Here is a 24,544-nt window from a genome sequence, read left to right as displayed (position 1 = left end):
ATCAATTAGGAGATTGCAATTGCTTATCTCCCAGTCCCTGTGTGTAAATACTTACAGAAGTGTTTACTGCTGCAGCATGAAAGGCCTTCAATTGATAACACACTCTTCCAGAGTCTCCAGTCTGCCTTCCAGAGAGGCTTTTGAACATTACTTTTAACATTACTCACAATGGCATTTTCTGGTAGCACAAACTCTGCTGATCTGGTCCCAGCACACTCCTGTGCCACTGCTAGGGAAGCCCACTTTGCCTCTTGCCCCCTCTGCCACACAGAACAACTGGACATAACATTCTTCTCTCCTGTTTCTCACATGGAATTTTTACTGCTAGAGAGGAACATTTAAGATTTCTGTATTTACAGAGAGAAACTGATTTTTCAAAATGGTAGAAGAGAAGAATGCAAAGCCTGAACTATGATGTGGAAGTTTGCACACACACCTCAAGTCAGTCTGAGTACCTGCTGTTTCCAGGCCTAGCACAGCCTGCTCCAGACTCATCTGTGCTCTCCAAACACTGATACTACGAGTAAGTGTCTAGTACTAAGATGATCACACTTGCTCTATCACTTCAACTTTCAGTATCTAGGTCTCCAGGATAACACAATACTTGTTCCTAGTGGTGGCACAAAACAGTGGATGTAGAAACATTAGATGCTTAGAGAAAAATGCTGAAAGAAGTGGTTGATAGTGGTGAATCTGAGAACTTTTTCTTTGCAATATTTGAACTGTTGAACCCAAAGACAAGTCACATTTAAGTCCTCTACCTTTATTCAGTTCCTTGTTACTTCAGTTGAAAGACCTTCATGTCAGAACACAGAAAAATAATCAGATATTTCTGGTTGGACTTGGAGGTGGAGTTCCTGCTCTCCTGGGTCTCACAGGACAGTTGACAGAAAGGCTGAGGGACAGCACAGTCTTTTCTTTAAGTGTCTCAAGAGAGCTCCAGGAAGATCACTTTCTCCAGCCTGGAGTCCAGCCAGTGAAGGAATGACATCTAAATCACTTCTCAGGAACACACCCCCTCCTCTAAACAGAGGCAAGACACTCAAGTTCCTCCTGTTAAAATCCCACTCAGTGTTCACACTGTCACAATCTAGAGGTTGATTTTGCTCTCCAAGACAGCCTGCACACAGGTGCACACAGCACTGTACTGCTACACCCAACAGTCAAGCCATGACTGAAATGAAATGTGCTACCAGCAAAGGAAATGCACTAATTAGCAAACAGCACTTAGATCAGCAAAATGCTGAGACAGCATCCCAGGGATTCCACCCCACTGTCACTCTTACAGAATTTAATTCCTCTGCCTTTGCACACAAAGGCCAGTACAGGAGCAGCCCTTGCTGGATTAGAGTAAAATGTGTATGATGTAGGCAAGTGCTCAGAGAAATAATCTTTGATTATTTGAGGAATTGTTATGTAGAAACAGCAGCCAAAGAAAGCCCAGGAAGTCCTTACCTTCCGAGGGCTGTCCATATAGGTGGGTGTGATAGCAATGCTCCCACTCTCTGAAGGCTGGCCAGAGCTCTTGCCAGAAAGCATTGCTGCTTGCTGCTCCCCTAGAGACCTAAAAGAAAAGGAAGGAATACAGAGTTTATTCAAACATACTTTGTGTCAGCTTCCCCCCAAAGGCAACTGCTGCAGAGGGGTACTGGTGTATTTTCAGATATTTGCTTTCCCACACACAGGCACAGATCCAACATTCCATAAGTACCTTTTACCCCCACAAACAACATGGACCCTTGAACTCAGTTTTATTATGCATGTGTAATACTAATGTAGCACTAAAAATATTAATCTCTTATGAATTTAACACAACATGAGGAAAAGTTCCCCAAATGTGCTTTAGCCAGCCCAGGTGCAATATGCAGGAAGGATGTTCTTGGCTCTTCACACAGCCTGTAGAGACTCACTTCTGACTGGCTTCCATCTGCAGCAGAGCTGAGAGTGCTGAGGTTCCTTTTTTCCCAATGGGAGGCCCAGACTGCTCCAGGGAGTGAGTGGGGATTGGACCAGCAATCTGCAAGCCTTTCATGGCAGACCCTTTCTAACAAAGAAAAAATGGAAGCAAAGACTTAGTCAAGCTAGGCTTAACTAGTAAGCAAGAACACAAGACCTCAATGTTATCAGGGCTTTATTAAGCACATTTTTAAAATGGAGTCAAATCACTGGTACACAAGAAGTGGAATAGCCTAGTGTCTTTTGTGGATGTTATTCTGAAAATGAATTATTTGTTATTCTGAAAAAGGTGAATTTGCTTCAAAATAAATTACTGTCTACTGTGAGAATGGGAACAGGATTTAACACAGTTTCTCTTCAGCCTCTTGAAACTACTGTTTACCAAAAAATTCACTCACATATTTCTCTTTTCCCAATTCTTCTCCTGAATGTGCAGCACAGAACCAATCCATGTTAACCCAGAAGTGACCAGCTTAACTACCTCAGACCCCTTTGGATGAGCTGTCTGCACCACAAGGCAGAGTGGTGCACCCAGGCTAATCCCACCTGCAGCACAAAGCAGAGCACACCTGCAAAGAGGAGGCACCAAGCTCCTGGGCAACAAAAGACTGGCCATGGTACAAAACAGAGCAGTGCTAGGCCAAGATAGTGCAGAAGAGCCTGGCTTGTCCCTGAGCAAGAACTGCCCTGAGCCTGGGTCCAGTCACAGCAGCACGGGATGCTCATCCCAGGGAAATTTCCTTCAAGCCATTGAAGGAAACAGCTCCGTTTCCTCTACCAAAACATCACTTCTGTGCTGCAAAACCAGTACATTAAGCCCCAGTGTCTGAAAGCTGGCCCAGCCCACGGGTCAGCAGTGTCCTTTAGGGACGGATGGCACAGACACGGACACAGCGCCGTGCCCCAGCCTGCCCGGGATGCACTCGGGTCTCCCTGCTGGCGCCTCATTGCGGCCCGGGTCACACCCAGCCCCAGCGGGACTCACTCGGATCATTCGATCGGAGCGGTGGCGGCGGCGGATGCGGTTCAAGCCCTCCACGAAGCGGATGAAGCCATCGAGGAGCTGCCACTCCTCCTCGTCCGAGCGGGGCTTGTCGCCGTACACGTCGCAGTGCGCCTCCCCCTCCATGATGCGCTTGGTGGCGCTGATGCAGGCGGGCAGCAGCAGGAACCGCGTCCTCCAGAACTTCAGCGACTCGATGAGGCTGCGGCAATGTGGAAGGCAGGAGAGTTCAGCACCGTCCTGGGAAGGGTTTTCCAGAATCTAAAGTGTAAATCTTTATACCTGCTGCACGTTTCAGTGAGTGCAGCGACCACCATCGCTGCTATCCCTGAGACAGAACGAGCACACGTGCAAAGGAATGGTCAGCAATTTGAGTATCACTGGCAAGGCTATCCTCAGAGTAATTATCACACAGAGATATGCTTTCTTTTCTCTAAAAGATAGGCCCCAAAGGCTTTTTCTCTAAAAATATGCAAGCAAAAAGGAATTTTCAAGGTGCACATTAGCGTAGGAGGTATTTTGACTGAGACCTGAAAAGAAAAGATGATAAAGACTGGTTGTGTGGAGAGAAGATATCAAAAAAGCTATTGATACTAGTGGAGATATTCCACATTTCTGGTAAGCACTTGCTCCACAGCTTAGGAGTAGGACTGCATGTCAAGCCCAGCACTCAAGCAAACCTGCAACAGCTTCAAAATAAATGGAAGTTTTGAGTCAGATCCAGAAATCAGTAAGAAGCCAAGAAAAGCATACATCTGGTACAAAATGCTATCTTGTTTCTTTGCATTTGTAGCAGAGGAGAAAAGAAGTTCGTGCTGAATTTTGAGATCAAGAGTCTGTATCAAAGGTCAGATTAAGCAGCAGCAACACAGAGCAAGGCTCTTACAAGGCAACAGCTGCTGGAAGCTGACAGTGAAAGCAGGCCAGATATTCTCCCACTGAGCATTCGTGGGTTGAACTTGATGATGAAATTTTAGGTCAAAAAGAAAAAGAGGCAATTAGGACACAGAACAGTCTGGATGGAAAAGAAGCTCTCACCTGAAATCCTCTGAGCCAGCAGAGCAGATATACTGATCCAAGTAATTCCACTTGTACTCTTCTAGTCTCTCATGGGAAAACTCTACCCAGCAAGAGACAAATTCAGAGTCAGAGTGTGAGGGGCACAAGCTGTAGGTGTAGTTTATCTGAGCAGATTCATATGGATACCTAAAAGATCAAACACAAGCATTAACCTCAGTATTATTGACACTGATGCTTCTCTTTTCTCCTAACAAGAAAGGTGTTCTTTCAAGCAAGCACAGAGCTGCAGAAGAATGTTCCTCTGAACACTGACAGCAAACTGCTCAAGCAGAGAGTTACTCACTTTGGCAGGTACCGAGTCACAGTAATTATTTTGTCTTTTAAGGTGACTTTGTGGAAAGTACGGCCCATGCTCAGCCAGTACTGATCCTCTTCCTCAGGTCTATTTCTTGACACAAGACCTAGTTGTAAAAAGCAAAACCCTTTCAGCTTACTGCAGTACTCAGAACTTTATCAACAAACTGTGCCTATCAGAAGAGACTCCAGAACTGGAGTCCAGAAGCAGGTTTCTGGTCTCAGCACAACCTAAAACCCAGCTTTCAGGCCACATTTCTAGGGAGCAGTTGCACAAGGAGTCTTTTGCTCTTACAGTTAAGATTTGCTGATACCATAAGCAAAGAAGAGCACTTGGGATTCATCCACCACCCATTCAGAACTTCCCTGGGCAGAGCCACCAAAGAACAGCCAAGGTAAAGCGATGAGCAGCTGGTGGATGTGCCCAATTTGAGGTTACTGGACTGGCAGAAGAGAAAAGCCTGACTTGTCAAGGCCAGGTGACTCACCTCTGCTGTAGAGGGGACTGCTGCTGAGCGGGGGCGGCACGGCCGGGGCCGGCTTCTGCGGCTTGGATTGCACAATTATCTGATAGCCTTGCATGAGGCGCTGGCAGATGAACTCCTCAAACACCTGCTGGGCTGTCATCTGCACTCCTTCCTCATCCCTCCTGGACACAAAGGTTAAGCAGAGTAGAATAAGGAAGCTGACCACACACCTGCTCTTAGCTCTGCTCTGGGCCCTGGGCCCTGGAGCCCTGTGCCTGGGAACACCTGCCTGTGGGAGCAGGAGGGAAAGGGGGCACCTTTTGACACAGGGTGTTGAACTGCCTGGCAATATTTACTGCTGCCTTTGAAAGCAGTTTGGCAACCAGTAACAAATATGCCTACGCAGTTGTGGAACAATAAATTCCCCAAAGATGACTTTTCCAGCACTTTGCAGGCAGCCTCAGTGCAGTTTGTACATGCACAGGAGAGCTCAGAATGCCAGTGGGCAGCAATGCTCCAGCCTCTCCCACAGTGGGAAGTGGAGAGCAGGGAGGGGTTAGAGAACACATTCATCTTAGTGCAGCTCCTGCTCTGAACTTTGCCTTCCTACTGACATTTCTTTCATGTGTTTCTTCATTAATCCTATTACTTCCTATATATTTCAACCACCCTGATTAATACTTTTGCTTTGCTCCCATAAAGCAGCAACACGAGCAGGTCTTCTGATGTCTTACAAGTTATGGAAAGACTGAAAAAAATTTAAGATAATGAGACTGCTTCAGTAAAAATCAAACTAACCCTATTAAAGAATAGTTACCAGAGACCTCTGAGACAAGCAGAGAAGTTCTAATTCTAAACAGGTCTAATTGTGTTTTCCAACAAGATTCTTTAAACTAAATATCCTTTAGAGTGAGGATAAGCATCTTAAATACTGTGTCCACGTGCATTTGCCAATTTAGTGTTTCCAAAACACTTGTAGATTAACAGAGATGATAGCTTGAATATTTTGATCAAAACATGACAGAAAAGAGACAAGAATTTGTATCCAAACAGTTTCTAAGATCAAATCTACAGAGCACACCATACTGTCAAGTGGGAACATCAGAAAATGTCCAAAGCTATAAAAAAAAAAAAAAAAAAGGAAAAAAAAAAGAAAAATTTAAGTATTCTGCTGCTCTGTTAGCAATCCACCATCCACTTGCACAGCTGCAGGGATCCTCTTCCATCACCTGCTCCTTAAGCACAGGACTGTAGAGAGGAGGTGCTGGCCAAACCTGTCCATGTCAGCCTCTGGCAGCAGGTCGTAGCAGCCCTCGGTGTAATCGTTCTGCAGGCTCTGGCGGTCGGGGAAGTAATCGGTGGTGAGGGGCAGGCAGGCCGGGGTGGTCAGGGACTTCCAGTCCACTCCAACTGTACAACAGAAGCCTGGCACTATGGGGGGAGCAGACAGCGTCAGAACTGCCTCGTCGTGTCATGGGGGCACACAAGGGGGGCACGTGTGGTCATCCATGGAAAAACAGGGTGCAGAGCAGGATGGAAGGAGCGCACGAAGAGGAGAGTTTAAAAGAATGAGAGATGAAAAACAGTTGGCATAAAGTCAACAGGGACAAAAAGGGGTGTGGAATGGGAAGGGAAAAAGAAAATAGGATGGGAAGAAGGGAGGGAGAGAAAGAGACAGAGTTTGTTAAACAACGCAGTGCACATGCTGATTCAATCCCATCATGCAAAAGGCATTCAAAGTTAATACATTTAATTTCCTCTTGATTGAAAGCTAGAGCTGACATAGCCACTGCTCTTCCAAAATTACAGCAAGTCAGGTGCAGTTACTGATTATTAATAAACAGATCAACATTCCAAGTCTGAACAAGAAAATCAGACCAGTTTTGCATCCTAGACAACTGCAGAAGGAGCTGGAGAGGAGGAGAGAAAGAATGACAGACCAGCCTCTTTCTGGAACAGTACAACAGCAGAAAAGGGAGTATTCCCACAGTTATAAAAACAGAAGATATATCCAGAGGGGTGGGAAGATCAGAAAAATAGTAACTTGGAAAGCAATCTTTTCCCACACCCTTTCCTAGAGTTATGCTGCAGTTTTGAAATTACAGGGATGTAAAAGTAGACATTAAAAAGGAAAAGCTAACTAGATGATAGCAAATCATCAGATCACCACTGCATTACATTCTGACCCAATTCAAACAATCTGTATCACCTACTGATGCTTAACTTCTTGTCATAGAGCTCCTACAGACAGAAATTTATTTTACTATAAAACTGTTAACACCAATGGCAGGAACACTGCACAAGAAAGTAATCCATGACAGACTACTACAAAGAAAATGCTTTATTAAGCAATGACACACTTGTTTCTCTAGGAAGTGAAGGCACATATTTCTCAGTAAATGGTACCAAATTCAGAAACTGACTGTACTAATTCTACTTCAACAAGCTGGTACCAAACAAACTTTTCATACTGAGAGGCAGATAAGTGTTGAGCAGCTTTAGCTTTTTGCAGAATAGTGTCTGGTTAGGAAAGAATTTCAGCTGTAACACAACAAACAGCTTCACATGTTCTTAAGAACTACGGAACTGCAATCACAGTGAGACAGTACAGGCAGATCCTGCAAATTACTGCAGGCCAAAATAAACCTCTGCCAAAAGCCAAGGAGGCTCCTCAGTTTCTTGCCTACCACCTCCTGATGCCTCTATATATGTACATGCCCTTTCCCTCCCCATCTTCCCACCTATGCAAACTCTCTTCCAAACCTGTCTCCTGCTTACTTGGATCTGGAGAATTAGAGACAGCATCTTCCAAGGAATCCTTGTTCTGAGATTTGAGGTTCACCCCTACAAGAAAGAAATGGCTTTTTTCATTTTAAGCAATTATGCGCTTCTCATGAATTTCAAATAAAAATAAAACAAAAGCATGATGATGTTTTAAGATACAGAATTTCTCTGCATGGAAAATCCCAGGATTCTACACAGGAATAAAAAACACTAAGCCAATTAATGGGGAAAAATATATCTTGGATCAAACTTGAACATCTCACTAGAAGTGCTCAGTAGCTAACACCCAAACAAAACTCTCCTCACCAAAACCGTGAAACATCTTGAAAAGTAGATGCTATAAATTCCTATAAACAGCTGGTGTGGCATATGACAGAAAACGAGATGCTAAGGAGACAAGAAAAACTGCCATTTTTCAAAATTAAAATTTCACTAAGCCTCCAAACATTTATAAGGGACTATTGTTTAAAACTAGCTTAGGTAGATTTACCCAGGAAATTGGTAATCAGCACCGTTGCTGTTCCCCTGTAAGAGAAAGGGTGGATTTCTGCTAGGTGATGATGGCAGTAACCCGCAGGGGAGCTGGCTCTGAGCGGCCTTCACCTTCCAGCAGCTCCTCCTGCCATCTGCCATCCACACCGGGAACTGCAACCGCAGCATCTCCTCTGAGCTACCACCTCCATCTGCGGGGCAGCAGCACAGTGTCCCCAGCCCAAGGGAAACAGAGGGGAGCATTTTTCACTCTGAAGGCCGTGATGCACCACACCATGCCGCAGGCAGCAGGGCAGAACCAGACTCACTAAGAAACCGCATTTCTGGAAATTCCAAAAAACAAAAAGCCCCTCAGACTGCTTCATTTCATAGGTGACTCAAACCATAAGGGAGAGCTCTCAGCCCAATCACTGAGTACCCAGTGTGGCCCCTATAGATAGGTGAGGGTCTACAGACCCAAAGAAATTCCATAAATACAAGCATGTTTACTGACAGGACATGCTCTGCATCTACATGTGTGCAAACTGCAGCCAGCTGAAATGCAGTTTGGCAATTGCAAAAACAAACAGAGCCTATCTGGAAGCCAGAAAATACCAAAAATGTAAAGCAAGAAAATTAAATGTAATCAGAAGAAATTCACAGAAGAAAGCAACAGAAAATAATTTTAAATGTGACTACAAGAATACAAGATGAGGCACAAGAAAATTAAGTCTGCTAACTTCTTTATGGCTCTGCAAGGCATAATGGAAAATAAAAATGTCTTAATCCAGTGTAATTCAGAAGGGCAAATTTATTCTTAAAAAAAAAATAATCTTTAAATTGGCTTTGAGAAAAGAACGTCAAATTATTTTTGAGAAAATAAGTCTTCAATGCTGTAGTCCAAAAGTTCAACTTTTTTCCATGCGCCCAACTAAAATGCATCTCCACAAAAGCAGAGGGTAGGTCACAAGCAAACAGACAACACAGCAGAATGCTGTGCATACAACATAGCATGCTGTTCCATTTACAGGGCTGAAAAGAAATGTTGAGAATTTTCACTAATTCAGGTGTCTGGGTAAGTTAAGGAAAATAGAGGTAATTTTTAATAGAAAGTAGAGACACATCTTTTCTCTAAAGGATAACAGCTTAAGGCAGCCCCACAAAAAAAAAAAAAAAGCTTCTGAACACCAGGGCATATTTAGTTATTTTTTGTGTCTGAACATCACTGCTCTGTTATTACGGAACTCAGTTGCTGCCTGAGAGCTTATTATCAGTAAACAATGAGCATCTTTCTGTAACAAACCTTACAATACACACCTAGAGAAGCAGAGACAATTAAACAAAACTAAAACCAACAAAGCAACCCAAAGAACAACCATACACCAAGAAGCCCAAGTAAGTGCACGAACAGGTCACTGTTTTCCCACTCTCGACTCCTCCTGCTTTGCCGTGCCTGTCCCCCCACGAGTCCCTGCCCCCCTGTCCCAGCCCTTACCCGTGCCGGGGCCGGCCCCCAGCCCGTTCCCGTACTCCTCCGCCCCGCCGAAGCTCAGGAAGGAGCCACTTTCCCCTGGATGCCGAGAGCTGACGTGTCTGCAGAGAAACAAAGCAGCCTGTTTTGTGCAGCCTTCCTCACTCGTGCCATCCTCTGCTTTTAGCAAATGCACCAAGGAGCCCTGAGCCCCTGTGCCTCAGCCCAGCCCAGGCTGGAAGCAAGCTCTTCCTCACTGATGTGGGCAGAGATAACGGCACAAGGGCAGCACAGAGAAGGCTGTGACAGCCTTCCCTAAATGTCCATACTGTTTGTTTGCCTCCAGCGGGAACCAAAACACTGCCTTTGCAGGACAGCAGAGAACCAGCTACTCGCATCCTTCAGGAGAGAAACAGAGCTTAGCTGGTTATCTACAGACCTGATCTCATGGTCTACAAACCCAACACTGAAGGAGCAAATGGCTCACCTGCCAGTTGCCTCATGGTAAGCCAGCTCCAGCAGCTCTGCAGAGGAATGTGTCAAATCCTGCTGCCCACTGCCCTGCATTTCTGCCATATTCTGCCGGGTCTGATGATGGATCTGGATAGCTTCTCCTGAGGGACCTGCACAGGTACAATCGGATCACTGATCACCACATCTGCACTGATTTCTCAGTTGCTATTCCCCTCTTTTGCCAACAGCATAAGCAATGCGAGCTAATGGACATTAAGCAAGCATGTTCACAAAATCTTCAAAGCCTTGAACCTCTGACATCTCCTCTGAAACAAGTGAAGCAAAATATTCTTTAAAATATTTTGGAGTGCCTACTTACAAGGCATTAAACAATTATGCAAACAATTCAGCATCAGAAAACGAACCCAAATTGTAGTTACAATTCCCTTCAACAGGGTTAGGCTCCCTGCAACAGGGACTTGCTCTGTACCTGTTGCTGCTCATTTGCAAATAGAGGTATTTCCCAAAAGAGGATTGCTCGGGCCTGCACACAAATGAGTGTAGTGTGTAGAGCACTTTAACACACCAGAGCTCTCACTGGCTCTCTTGCCGGGCTAATCCTGGATTACAAAGAGGCAGCTCACCCACGGGGAAGGTGTGCATCCAGCGCCTGCGGTTCGACGTCAGCTTCATGGGCATGCGGGACGGGGCGAAGGGGTTGATGAGGGCGCGCTGCGGCGCGTACCCGCCCGGGCGGATGTGCAGCAGCGACTCCGCGCTGCCCACGTGGAACCGCCCCGGGGCGCTGGAGTCGCGCTGCTGCGACTCCAGCATGTTCTCCAGGAAATCTGCAAAACACAACCAAGCCAGCGTGAGGTCCTGCAGGAGCCAAGCACAAGAGAATTAACTGCTCAGCGGTAAGGGAAATACCAGGGTAAGGGAAATAAGGAGACCTAAGAAATAAGCAGGAAGAGAAGCTGAAGCAATTTCTATCCAGCCTGAAAGTTACAATGTAAACAAGAACCCAGACAACAACAAAGCATTAGTCCCTCTGCCATTGCAGCACTGCTGTAAACTGTAAACTTATACTAAATGAATCCATTAAGAAACCACTTGCTAAGCCAGGTATGAAGGGCTACTCAGAGCGTAGAGAATTCTTGAGAAATCAAAAGACTGACATAAAAACTTCAGGATGAGTACCGAAGCCACAGCTTCACCGTGTACGCATGTCTTTTCTGTAACACTCAGATCTGAGCACTGAAATCAGGGATTACTCCCAGAATACGTGGAACACGATCGCCACAAGATATCAGTTGTCACTAGTCAGTGTAGAACAGAAGTGCAGTTATTTAGAAATGGAGAAAAAAATACCAGATAGATAAGTAGCAATTACTCTGCCCAACAAGTGAAAATCCCAAAGAAAAAGAAGGGTCTCATTGACCATTCTATAGTGTCAAATACAACATGTGGAAAACCTCAGTTTCTTTGACTCTTCCCTCCCTGCCAGTCCTAATCCACACACATCCTGCTGAACACCTTCAGCTGGGTCACACAACTATCCTTTAAACTAAAGGAGTAACAGAAATACCAAAGAAAGAAAAGAGTTGTATTAACTGACAGCAGGGGAAAACATGAATGGTAGATGTGATGTCAACTACACTGTGTGAGAGCAGTTCCACACCAGTAACTGCGATTCCTGTGACAGGATAAATATGGTATCGGTGTCATACAGCATGGCATGAAAAAACCATTAAGAGCCTTCAGGGATAGAATTTTATAGAAGATGAAGCAGTTGCAGGAGGAATACAATTTACCTAGAAATGAGCTGTGTTTGTGGAAGATAGTGCATACTGCCTGAGAACAAAATTCAATTGGAAAGGAAGAAAAGAGGAGTGCCAGCACTGCTAACAGACTGAGACAGCTCAGCAATGCATTGTCAAAAGGAAAGATTCAGAAAGTGAGTCTTAATGACAACAAATCCCCACAGAGAAACGTTATAAGCAGGGTCCCCCAGGGCTCACTGCTAAGGCCAGTTCTCATTCAATAGATTATAGGTGACCTGGATAATACAAGTTCCTTGTGTATGTCCACACTTGCAGGCAGGCACAGGAGAATAGTCAAGTACTAAAGAAGGCAATAGGCAAGGGAAAAGAGCAAATCAGTGTCAGGACACTTCTATTTAGGACAAGCTATTAAAAAAAAGCAATGGAATTGGACAAGGATGACAAAGGGAGAATGCACACCCAGCTGCAGCTACAGAAAAGCTGTACCACGAGTGCCAATACAAGCACCATCTCCACTGTGCTGGCCTGGCAGTGGCCAACAAAAACTTCCCCCTTCTCTCCCCACCAAAGGCACCTTCCCACCTGCCCCAGGCTGACCTCTGGTGCTGGTGTAGCCCAAGGAGCTGCTGACTTCACACTGGTGCAGGTGAGGCCGTGGGATCATCAGGATGTTGGAGATCTTGCCCAGAGAGCTGTCGTCGGAAGCCTGGCTCCTCACCTCCTCGGGGGGCAGCGCGCGGCTCTGCAGGGAGGGGCTGCACGAGACGTCGTAGGAGCTGGAGCTCTTCCTCGTGCGGCTCTCCCGCTCCCTCACTGACCTGCCCAGAGGGATGCCAGGGACAGCAAAGAGAGATCAATCCCCAGGTTGTCAGGGGGCTGGTTCAGGCCCAAGTCACGCAAAAGACTCGATGCTCAGCAGGTGAACTCAAGAGCATTACAGGGAAGCCATCACTGTCTTTTTTGACTGGTTGGGTAATTTATACTTCTGTGCGTCACACAACACAACAAGAACACTGCAACACTTCCAGCACAAGGGCTGTGAGAGGACCTGCTCAGCTCCCTCTGTAATCCTACAGACACCACACCATCGTGGTAGAGATGTGGCCTAGCCTACTGACCTCAGCCTACAGTGCCAGAACCATGTAGCTATAGGGAAACTACTTGGAATTATGAACTGCTTAAATTGTGCTGACATCTTTCAGCATGGGTTCCTACAGGCTGCTCAAATGAACATACTAACCAGAGAGTCCACATGCTCAGAGTTAGGCAATACTACTGAAAGAAGCAAAGTAAAAGAAGAACTTCAAAACAAGCTTGTCAACCCTGCATTTCCTATAAAGCAGTGAAATTTATCATTTATTTAATGAATTTGGCAAGGACCTGAGAATAATCAGCCTTTCTCCTCAGACAAAAGGACATGGAATAGTTGAGAACCTGCACTCAGCTTTTCTGCCTCTTCTCTCATTCAGACAGGCATCATTTTCAGGGAGGATTCCTCACCACTCTGCTCACAAGTTACTAAGCAGTGCATCGAACAATCTACTTCTACGACTCTGTGCAAGTCTAATGTACAAATACTTTCTTAACTCCCTTGCAAAATCTGCTAGAAAGACTAGCTTTATTCCACTTCAAACAAAATTAAAGATTTAAAGAAAAATACATATATTTATGCCTTTTCCTAGACTATACTTTTCCTAGACACACTATCTTAGAAGAAAAACACCAGACAACCAGTCACGAAGATCAGGTACAGATGAAGCTTGCTCAACTGTGAGCACGTGGAGATCAATTACCTTTGTATTTCTCCAAGTATTTTATGTATCCAGCACACATAACATGGCTACTCCAGAAGCAGTGCACTCCCAAGGCTCTCACCTGAAAGTGGTACAGCGCTGGGCTCTGGCTGGGCCTGGCAGCCGGAACACCTGGGCATCGTAGCCATCATAATCTACCTGGATAGGCAAGGCATTCTCAGCATCCTTTGGAGCTCCTAATGCTGAAATAGAAGTCATACAGCACTGGAACATCTTTCAAGAATGTTCAAGATCTGCAAGCAGAGTATCCACCTCTCACCCCTAAGGAAAGTATCCATTCCAAAAGAAATCCCAAAGTGTCACAAGCAGAGCAGCTGGAGCAGCTCAATTATCAAACTTGGTGCCTCTGAATCAGATTGGCTGAGGCCATAATGTCTTTCCCCCATACATTCTAAACACTAAATGATGAACTGCCAAGAAGTCAACTGGCACATGCACATTAGCATCTTGAGTAACAAATATAGGAAACACTCAAATATGAGTTTGATGGTTTTCTGTAACAATTGTCCCTTCCTTGTGCTGAAGTGTCATTTTCTTCTTGCAGCTGTTTGTTACTTTTGGGAGTCAGTGGGACAGATCATTCCAGAACAGAATTACTTACAGGCATCACGATTATTTTTTGCTTTCTCCGTCAGTGGCTGGAGGATCCAACAAAGGATGGAGAAATTGACAAAAAAAAAAAAACAAACAAGAAAGAAAGAAAAAAAAAAAAAAAAAAAAAAAAAAAGGAGCAACAGAAAAGACAGAGAGAAGGGAATCAGTCAGCATGTTCTAAGCAAACATCCCCAGCGTGACCAAGAAGACAAAATTCAGTTTGCTGACTCAGTGAGGCAGCCAGACAGCTTCAGAAATATTAAATACTGATACTTGGTCACAAACCTGTGTGAAAAACACAATGCTCAACACCTTTCTTCCTCTCCATACAGTTCTTTGTTACAGAATGAAACTAATTTTTATGGTGGCTAAAACATTTCTCACCCAGTTTTATCTAGGAAGGAAAGACCTACAAACTACCTCTCATTCACAATCCCCACAACAAACCTTGCAGCTTTGCTTTCATAGCCTTTTAAAACAGAAACTTAGTTTCAGCTTTGGAATACTTGTGATGCTTGGCGGAGAAGAGCTATCAGAAAAGCTAGTAAGAAAATATAAATCAGAAAGATTCCCACCTTCCTTCCTGCCAGTTTAATCCGTGGAGTGAAACTGTTACACAGGAGTTGGCTTTTGGATGTGTAGAAACTGAAAGAAAAAATAGTGTGGCTTTAAGAACTCTACACAGTTGGTTTACTACACAGTAAGCAGACCAGAAACCTGAGTCAGCTATTGGACAGAGAAGAAGGGATAGCTTTCTGTGCATTAAAAAAGTATGGAAAACACTGAGGGATGGTTGAGAGAAGCTACTCTTTGCCTAAAGACAGGGCTTTGATACTTCTACAGTCTCAGTCTAGACACTCCTTAAACCTGCATTGCTCAGTTCATTTTCTCTTTCTGCACAAAGACATCCACTTCTACTGTGCCATTTACACAACTCTTCCTGATTTACACAACTGTAGTGATTCACACCAGGTGTTTGAAGATCCTGTCATTTCTGTTAGGTTGCATTAATGCCCAGAGTTCTGCAAGACTAATGTAGTATTTCCTTTGCCTCACAAGGAAAGCAGAGGAGATAAAAGAAGAAAGAGAAATCAAGAGATTATGAGGAGTAAAGCAAAGCATAAGTGTTTAGCAAAAGCTGAGAGAATTCACCTACCTATGATTTATCCAATGTGGGATATTGTAGTCATCACCCATTCGTGAATCACCAGGGCCACAACGATTATGGAGCTGTAAAAGTAATTCAGAAGCAACTACCTGCATCCAGCCAGTCACAAAATGAGTAATGTTTGCAGCAGAACAAGAGAAAGGAAAGCAGCCTTACCTTAAAGAGTGGTACAGCATGCAAGGGTTGCTCTCCCATGCACACCAAATCCACACCTATCCCTGTAAACAGACAACAGTAGAGTTCAGCTATCCAAGCAGAACTGATATGCTAAGACCAAATAGATCATCAATATGAATTGAAGACCCAACATGTATTCACATCATATTATAAGAGGCAAAAATATGGTAGTTAATGGTCTCATGGTATGGCTACAAACCAACAGTACCTGTGGGGATAGAAGAAATTATTTTCCTAAACTAATGCAACTCAGGCAGGATTATCCTTTAAGGGAAAGGTTTGCACAGACAGGTGAAGTTCTCTGACACAAACAAAAGACACTAAATGCCTGTGAGTACTCTGAAAATCTGCTCTATTCAATACGAAGTGCAGACACAAGTCTTGCAGCTGTAACCTTTCCTCCCAGAGCACGCAGCTTACAGTAGACACTTTTTCACAGCCAGAAGCAGCTGGATCTTCCCCAAGCCCGTGTTTGCCTTCAGAGGCAGCAGGCACAGCAACTCACCGTTGTCAATCATGCGCTGCTTGGTCAGGATCATGAGCAGCCGGTCCACCTCGAACACCCCCACGCCGGGGGTGATCACCACCGACATCTGCCCCGTGCGGTCGAAGTTGCGGTTGATGTAATGCTTGTCAAACACTGCCAGAGAGAAGGCAGCAATACTGTCAGAACACCCTGGATGTTTCTTTCAGAGCAAGGCAGGTGACCCCCTAATATTCCCCTCCTCTTCACAGTGTTAAGGAAAAAGTAACAAGTCCACAGCCATTTACCAGCAGCTGCCTCAGTGGTTGTATTTTTACCTATTGCTCGTAACTTACCATTGAATGAAAGATTTATAGCCTCCAGGTAGTTCCCTTGTGCTGAGGTAGAATTGTAACCTGAAGGGAAGCCCTCTGGAAAAGTATTCAGAAGGGAGAAAAAAAATCATAATTCCTGTATACTAGCTTTATATAATAAAAAAACACAGAAAAATTTATCTGTACTAAATACTATTGGTTCAAAAATTACAGGCAAAATTGATGTTATTAAGTTCCACAGAAAGACCGAGGCAAATTGCCCAGCCAGGAGAGCACTAAATAACATGACACCAGACTCCAACTAAAAATGGATAGTTCACTGACAAGCCACAAATTTTAAAATATAAAAAGAGAAGCAAAGGATAAAAGCAGGGAAAGGAAGATTCTTGTACCTGCTTGCTCGAGTCGTACCAACACAGGATACTGGATGAAAAGCTTTTTAATGGTCACAAGCAAGGAGGTCCACTCCTCCCGCCTCTCATTCTGAACTACAACTCTAGAAAAAACACAGCCTGATGAGGCCCATGAAAGAAGCTATAAAGGGAGGTGAGAAGGGATGAACAAACTATAAAGAAATGCACAAAAGGGTGCATTGGGTTGCACATACACTGTGGGACAAGAGGTGAAAAGAACTGGGAGGAAAACATACTTGTAAAAATCTTCATAAAACCTTCCCTCGTGATCCTGCCGAATTGATGCACGATGTGTTTCAGGAAACTCATCTGAAATGGAAGGAAAAGCAGATCTTATCTCACACTCTTCTACAGAAATGACTAATCTTTTCCAGCAAAAAGCTTGTTATTTCCATTAAAAAATAAACAAGCAACAAACAACAAAAAGCCTCCAGCAAGCAAACTAAAAACCAAAATACTTGGAGAAAATCAGATCTCCTATACAATAAAAAAATGCTTTTAAACCAATATGACAACTTGAGTATGATGAGGAAAATTTGCAGCACTTTTCTGTGTAAGGTTCTGACTGCAGTATTTCCATAACAATGGCTGTGTACCTACTGTGCTTGATACTTTGAACAAGGCAATTAAAAAAAGAGAAAAAGTCCCTGTCAGCCTGTGACCAACTTTCAAGAGATGAGATAGGCTTAAAAAATGGAAACATGAAAATATAGAATTTGCATACCTATAGATTTTGCTTCATAAAATGTTCTTGAAAATAAAACCACTGTCACTTCATGGCTGCAATTCTTCTCCTGTCCAGGAAGAACAAATGCAAAAAGAAAACATTAAAAGCCACATTTGGTAGAAAGTCATGTATATGCACATATAGCAACAGCCTTTCTTCCCTCATACCTAGAAACAAAAGTAACTAACAAAACCTATAGACTGTTGCATTAATGGATCTGCATTAGTTTTCCATCTGACTCTGAAATAACAAATAGTCTGTCCTGCAGATTCTGTGCTGCTTGGCTTTATCACATTTACCAGGAGCACTTTCCACTAGTCTCTAAAGAAGCTCCTCTCTGTAGTTGCCAAGATTTTTGTTAAGAAAACAGACAGTTGACACAGTTTGTTTATACCCACAGCAATTTGATATTCTGATGTGTTACTGGTCAGAGAGATGTCCCTAACAATTACAGAAAAATAAAAAAATAAACCTGAACTCAATCAACTATTTACCTTCCATTTTGTGAAGAGGTCAGCAAGGAAACCATTCACAGCTTTCTCAAAGTATAGATCCCCTGCAAAATAAAAATTTCCTGAGCATCAGATAACAATAGTTACTTCACCTATTGAAGTAAGATATGGGGGATATCTAACCCTAAGATTCTAGGACAATTATATTTATTAAATGTTGAGCAGCTGTGTGCATAATAAAGGACAATACTGCTAAGATAAGAGGGTAAAAATATTAAAAAGCATGACTGTTTTATGATAAAAAGATTTAAAAGCATAATTTTTTTCAGAGGATGTAAACATGAGACATAATGCCAGAAGGATCAGACCTTGAATTCATTTTTCCAACAAATTTGCAGCATGCTGGGAAAGCATCTGTACCGTCTTTTAGGCATAGAATGCACAACTGATCCCCTGCTCTGATTTGAATAATTGCCCAGTTCCATATGCCTGAACACATGGTCAGAGGAAGTAGCAAGAGGTTTGCTAAAGAATTAAGCCAGAAAAAACCAGGATGACACAGAGAAGTGACTCATTCTTAATGCCTGAAGCTGTAATTCTTCCAGCTGAAGTTACCAACTTCAACCTGGGCTAAGGCAGGTTTCACTTCCTCAATAAACCACTGTCTAGATAAATCTAAAACCTCAAGGTCCTCTTTGCACAGGACTTCCACACATTTCTGGCTTCAGGATTCACAAATTTGCACCTGCCCTCATCACCCAACACGTTCATATCCATAGAGAACCTTTCCAATGCTCACAGTGATTTAGTGGCTGAGATAATGGTATCCAGACTCTACAGGGACAGAAGGATGGCACAGACAGGGACAGTAATGGGTGGCACTGCAAGGAAGGATCTAAGGAAAGACCACAACACACCCTGGAGCACTGCTTAGGCCAAAGTGGCAGAAAGAAACAGCAGTGGCAGTTTTCTGGTAGGGGCAGAAAGGACAACTGCTACCATCCACAGTCACAGTTACCTACGTACCATAAATATCAAAATCCCACATTTCACAGCTCATCTGGATAAAAATATAAACCATGGCAGAAGTGGAGCGGAAGACCACCTGCAAAGGAAGGCAAGACCTCATTTAAAACCAAGTACATTCATTAGAAAGCCCAAATGAAGAGCCTAACTACACAGCAATTCATACAACTGTGGCCCTTGCATCACAGGGCCCTTGCATCACAGGGAGTTGCCATTTCCCCTCTAACAAGTCATTCCTAGTGCTGCCAGCACAGCAGAGCTGAAGTTTAATAATGATTTATTGTCCTGAACTTATTGCCATTCTTCACTTTATAACACAGACAATTCCAATGATCCATACAAATCTGCAAGCAAGACAGAATTAGAAAAATCCTGGCAGGCAAGGGAAAACAAGGGATCTTTCCCCCTGTTTCCTGAACTCTTACCCGGGTGTCCTCACTGATGTACCCACAAGTGACTTTCTCACTCTTTACCCACAGTTCACCTGCCTGGGCCCTGGAAGAAAAGAAGTACAGAATATTTGAATATGAAGATTAGACAATCAGTATTTGAGAAAGTAAGAGACGTACCAAAATCTGCAGTCAAGGATGACTTATTTGGTTAAAACCTGATGTTTAACCCAAAAGATGTCAAACAGCCATTTCCCTCTGATTCTGCAGATTTCCTGGTCCCTGTGTCACCCCAAAAGCAACTGGAGTAATCCCCTCTGAACTATTCATACAGCTTGGGAAGGGGGCAAATATTCTAAGAGATAAAAAGAAAATTATTTGCCCTCCATCAGAGGCCACAAATGTAGCTGGCTGCCCTACTATTAGTTTCTTTTACCCCAAACCAGATAGAAGCCTTCCCCCACCCCATGGTGCAGACAGAAACCTGTAGATGAGTAAGAGAACAATGAAACATGAAGGATTTCTCACAGAGTCTCCACTTGGATACTTAAAACTCATCAAGCTAAAGCAATAAGTAACAGTAAGCCCTCAGAGGAGGCACTGACCTGATACCTGCAAATTCAACTTTTTGGGTGACATAGGCACATGTGCTGACCTAGGAAAGAAGAGTTACATGTGTTAGAAGAAGAGCAGGCTCAGAGTGAGAAGAACAATGTACATAAAAACCACTTGCACTCAAACACGATTTTTACGACAGAAGTCACAGAATCCATTCAGTGCAGTTACTACTAACAGCTCAGCCTACAGAACCTCTGTAATAGACAACAGAAAATCACTTTTAACACAGATCAGCTCTAACTGGGATCATTTGCCTAATTCACTGCACTTAGAGGAGCTAAAGACTGCACTTCAGAGATGCAGGCAGAAGATATTCTAATAGCTGCTTATTAAGTGGTAGTCTCAGAGAGAGGACACTTCAGCATACTTCTACTTGAAAAACATTTGGATTCAATTCCTTCCAAATGTAGAAAATCATTAAAATTCAGAACATAAGCAAAAAAAACCTCCCTACAGCATTTTCAATGCCCAAGGCAGTAATCACCATTACAGCAATGGAGTAGGAAATGATGGGATTTGTTTTTCTACAACATTTACACCCATTTCTCCAACTCTGATGTGCCACTCACAGCACAAGACCTTCAGGAGCCGCAGACACTGTCTTTGGCTCTCTGCATTTTGCAAAGCACTTCTTTTCTTTCACAGCAAGCAAAATATAAGGTTCACCACTTGCACCCTGCCCAAGGGCAGCAGGGGCCTTACCAAACTCTTCTTCAGCCTCCACATATCCCCACGCCCAATATACTGATCTTTAAATGTCAGCTCCACCAAGTCCAAGGTCACCTCCTGGGAAATGGATAAAAAACACTGCTTAGATTTTACTGGTTGTTTTTAGGAAGGGCCCAGCAATATGTTCATTTAATAACCAAATGTTACAAGAAGGGCCATTCAAAACCAAGTCAATATCCCTAAAACTGCAAGATAAAGGGGAAGCCCATACAAATAAATAACAAAGTTGTCCATGTACCTCAACTACTGTGAGCTGCAAAACATTGCATAATGTGATCAGAAAAAGCCCAAGAACTAAATCTGTAGTACAAGTCTCAGTGCATATTGAAAGCTGAAATAAAACAAATTACTGCCCTTGTTCATGACATTAAGTAAGCCTCATTTCCTACAGATTTTTGTCTTGTGCAGAATGTAAGTTCTGACTGCAGCTCTTTTAATAGCTGGGACACTTACAGGAAATGCCTCTAAGAGGCTCTGTGGTACCAAATAAGGCAAATCCAGGCCATGGCTCTTCTTTTGACTAGGCTACTTTCTGTTTTTCTTTATTGTGCCTGGTTATCATGAACTTGTGAAATTTAAAAATATGTGAAATGTCTACATTTCTACCAAGCTCTGTTGAAGCAGGATCATAGAGTTCAAAAAGAGAGCAGAGATTGTAGGGAGAGAAGAGACACATAACAAACCAAAAAATAATTCAAAAGTCCAAGGCTCATTTTCTTAGGGAAGAAGACTAAATATCTTTCAAAAAAATAAAAGCCTTTTTTCCTCCCAGACTACTGTAGATGGAAAGTCACAAGGCTCTGATTTGAGTCAAGTGATGGAATGGATGGAAACAAGTGACAAAACCACACACCTTTGGGTCAACAACATTGACGTGGACATCCTGGTACGGCCGCAGGCGGAACACCTGCGCAACTGTCTGGTCCACACTTATCGTTTCTGCCAGAGAACGAGAAAGGACAGCAATGCCAATGTCCCCAGCAGGTTCCAAGGGCTTTACAGGTACAAAACCAGCACAGTCAGACTGCTATGAAACACAAATTTCAGGCTAAAAAGCCAGGTTTCCTTAAACCATACTCATGTTACCCGAACAAAAGCAGATTTAGAACTAACTGCCTGTTTTCTGTTAAAATTCTAGTCCCTCCCTTGCTAAACAGACAAAGCATTGACTTTCTTATGATACACATGCTAGCCAGTCACAGGTACAGCCCAGCCATGTTACCCTTCCTGTGATTTTACTGTGCATAATCTCGAGTTTTACCTTTCTGCAGGTCTTCCTTAAGTGACTTCACTTGAAGAAGCAGGGGACTAGCATGGAGAAGAGAAAAAAGGTAGACAAGTTGAGATACCAACATTCTCTCTGGTAAATCACACACTCAAAACTATTTAGTAACACGGACTAGAGGATAAGCTAAAGAAAAAAGGTAGACAAGTTGAGATACCAACATTCTCTCTGGTAACAAAACTATTTAGTAACATGGACTAGAGGATAAGCTAAAAAGAAACATGAATATTTTCTAGAAAGCTTCATACACCATCCTCTCCACCTGTCTCTCTGTCTTGTTTCTTACACTAAATATAATTATAAGGTACTCTTGAGGTAAAGATGATACTACAAATGGGAAACCAGGTCACACAAGAACTTCTCAGATCCTCACACAAGTGTACTGATGCTTTTCAGACAGCAGCTGCAGGGTGAACAGGTTCATACAACAAGGCCACAAAATTTTATTTTTGCCTAGGAGAGGAGAATAATCCTTAAGTAACAGCAGATCTAGGAAGAGCATACAGCATTGTCAATTCTATATTCAGGTGTTACTTGGCCTATGGAAGATCAGCAAACTAACACCAAACACAACGAATTTCATCAATTTTAAGGAAGCACTCCTGCTAAAGTTAACCTCTTTACTTCTCTTTAGGCAGAAAAAAATCATGGCAGCATCCTGGAGCAAAGTTATGTCAGCCCTAAGAGCCTCTCACTCTAGAAACCACTACACATTAACAGATCCTTTCAGCGTTCCAACCTCACTGTTATCAGCAAGGAGAATTTACCTGTATTCATCATTGGGATGTGCAATTTCCACAACATCTCCCAGCTTGATTTGAAGAAATACTTTAGGATTCACCACCAGTTCATCATCTACAAGACATAAATGAATGAGGGCAGTGAACAGATACATACTAAACAGAGACAACTGCAGGTTTGCACACAACAGCACAGCATACATAAATATATCAAACCAAGATTAACACATCAGCAAGAGGCTTTCTCTTCCTCACATGACAGGGTCCCTACCCAGCCACTCCTGCAGGCACAAACAAATAACAGAACTTTTACAAAAGAAATGTTCACAAAAGACTCTGTCTTATGTAGGCAACCAGAATCACCTTCTGTACTTTTCATACAACAAACACCAGCAGGAAAGTCGGCAGCTATAGAAACCCAACAAGACTTATCAATGTGCTTTAAGTCTAGAAGTAGGGAGCAATCCAATCAGTGGCACTGTTATTACTCCTCAGAAACACATCTAAGTGGAGTCATAAGTCATGACATATATGTCACTCATTCGGGTGACTGAAACACTAGATTAAGAGAAAAGTGTGACAAAAAAGAAGGGGAGGAAGAAAAAATAAAGCAATTTTATTTTCAGATACAGTCTTGGTCTCTTCCAATAAACGTTCATTTAGTTTGCTGTATCCTGTTATTAGAGCTTTCCAAACTCTGGCTGGAAATACTTGTTACATCAAAGTACCATCTTCACTCTTTTGTTAAAAAGATCGATAAAACAATTGCTTTCAATTAAGTGAGTGTTCTCACTGTTATGACCTGGGAGATACTGACCACTGCCTCCAAACCCTTTCTTATGTATGACGAGCTTGTACACCTTGTTGGTTCTCATCTTGAGCTCCAGTTCCTCTCAGACACTTCGATCCAAGACGGTTGAAGGCATCTTGCATATCTAACATAGAAAGGAAAGCAAACACAGATCTCTTGTCAATGGGAACCCACACAGCACGTTCTCCCGGCAGAGCTGCGCCCAGCACAAACACAGATCTCTTGTCAATGGGAACCCACTGTGTATGCTGTGCACGTGAACACAGCACGTTGTCCCGGCAGAGCTGCGCCCAGCACAGGAGGCTGCGGGGCAGCTACAGGTACAGGCACAAGGAGAGAGGGACCTAAAAGTGTGCTTTTCAAATAGATTAAAGGGTTCAGCTTGCACATGTGCTTTGCAGAAAGTCAATTACCGAGCTACATACAGAGTCGTGATGGGAAAAAAAAGACCCGTACAACTAAAATCTTAAAACAAGCTCTATAACTTGGAACTGACGCGGGTCTGGAAAGAAGCGCCGCTTGTTGCTGCGAGCCGGCAGACCCGCTCCGGGGACGCCACAAAGAGCAGGGCCGGAGCGGAGAGCAAACAAACCCAAGCAGTTACAGTCACTAAGCAGCTATGGAACCGCTGCGTCCATCCGGCCGCTCGCTTACAGGGAACGAGAACGCATCGAGACACCCGAGTTCCTGCCCGGAGCAGCGGCGAGGGGCGCTCGGGCACACGGGCCCGCCAGGGTCCTTACCCGCACGGGGGGCAGTAGCGCAGAGCGAGCAGCGCGGCGGCTCACGCCAGAGCCCCGGGGTAAGGACACCGGGGAGAACGGCGCAGGCCGGGCGCGCAGGGAGCCCGGACACCTTAACGCTCCGTGCCGCCCACAGCCGCCGCGGGCCCAGCCAGCCCCAGGCAGCGCGGCCGGGGCCGGCCGTGCCACAGCCGAGCAGAGCGCAGCGCACGGCCGCCCCTGTTCGCGGGGCCCTGACCGGCCGGTGCGCGTCCCGCGGGTACCGCGCGGCACTTCCGCGTCCGGGGCCGCGCGCCA

At 44.0% G+C, this 24,544-nt stretch overlaps 1 protein-coding gene across 14 annotated transcripts in view; it reads right to left on the bottom strand.

Annotated features, from left to right (window-relative positions):
- Positions 1-24,535, bottom strand: part of DEPDC5 (DEP domain containing 5, GATOR1 subcomplex subunit) — a 39,424-nt gene extending 14,889 nt beyond the window's left edge. For 7 of the 14 annotated variants that reach the window (XM_041420302.1, XM_041420304.1, XM_041420305.1 and 4 more), the window contains exons 1-32: positions 24,248-24,535; positions 23,511-23,628; positions 22,721-22,808; positions 21,930-21,976; positions 21,522-21,607; positions 20,642-20,725; positions 19,927-19,976; positions 19,358-19,427; positions 18,933-19,011; positions 17,949-18,010; positions 17,452-17,521; positions 16,964-17,036; positions 16,707-16,810; positions 16,336-16,410; positions 16,022-16,156; positions 15,496-15,557; positions 15,328-15,401; positions 14,747-14,816; positions 14,179-14,215; positions 13,639-13,759; positions 12,361-12,581; positions 10,624-10,827; positions 10,014-10,149; positions 9,551-9,648; positions 7,579-7,644; positions 6,075-6,258; positions 4,822-4,982; positions 4,323-4,440; positions 3,998-4,165; positions 2,942-3,161; positions 1,911-2,044; positions 1,456-1,564 (exon numbers count right to left, since the gene is read on the bottom strand). In XM_041420302.1, the coding sequence (XP_041276236.1) occupies positions 1,456-1,564; positions 1,911-2,044; positions 2,942-3,161; positions 3,998-4,165; positions 4,323-4,440; positions 4,822-4,982; positions 6,075-6,258; positions 7,579-7,644; positions 9,551-9,648; positions 10,014-10,149; positions 10,624-10,827; positions 12,361-12,581; positions 13,639-13,759; positions 14,179-14,215; positions 14,747-14,816; positions 15,328-15,401; positions 15,496-15,557; positions 16,022-16,156; positions 16,336-16,410; positions 16,707-16,810; positions 16,964-17,036; positions 17,452-17,521; positions 17,949-18,010; positions 18,933-19,011; positions 19,358-19,427; positions 19,927-19,976; positions 20,642-20,725; positions 21,522-21,607; positions 21,930-21,976; positions 22,721-22,808; positions 23,511-23,568 (3,264 nt within the window). In that variant the 5' untranslated portion in view covers positions 23,569-23,628; positions 24,248-24,535. The other 7 variants (XM_041420303.1, XM_041420306.1, XM_041420308.1 and 4 more) reach the window with 6 other exon arrangements.
- Between the last annotated feature and the right edge of the window lie 9 nt (positions 24,536-24,544).

Source organism: Onychostruthus taczanowskii, unplaced genomic scaffold (genome assembly GCF_017590055.1).
Source record: "Onychostruthus taczanowskii isolate IOZ18803 unplaced genomic scaffold, ASM1759005v1 scaffold64, whole genome shotgun sequence".
Taxonomy (NCBI): domain Eukaryota; kingdom Metazoa; phylum Chordata; class Aves; order Passeriformes; family Passeridae; genus Onychostruthus; species Onychostruthus taczanowskii.
This window is presented reverse-complemented; position numbering and strand designations above follow the sequence as displayed.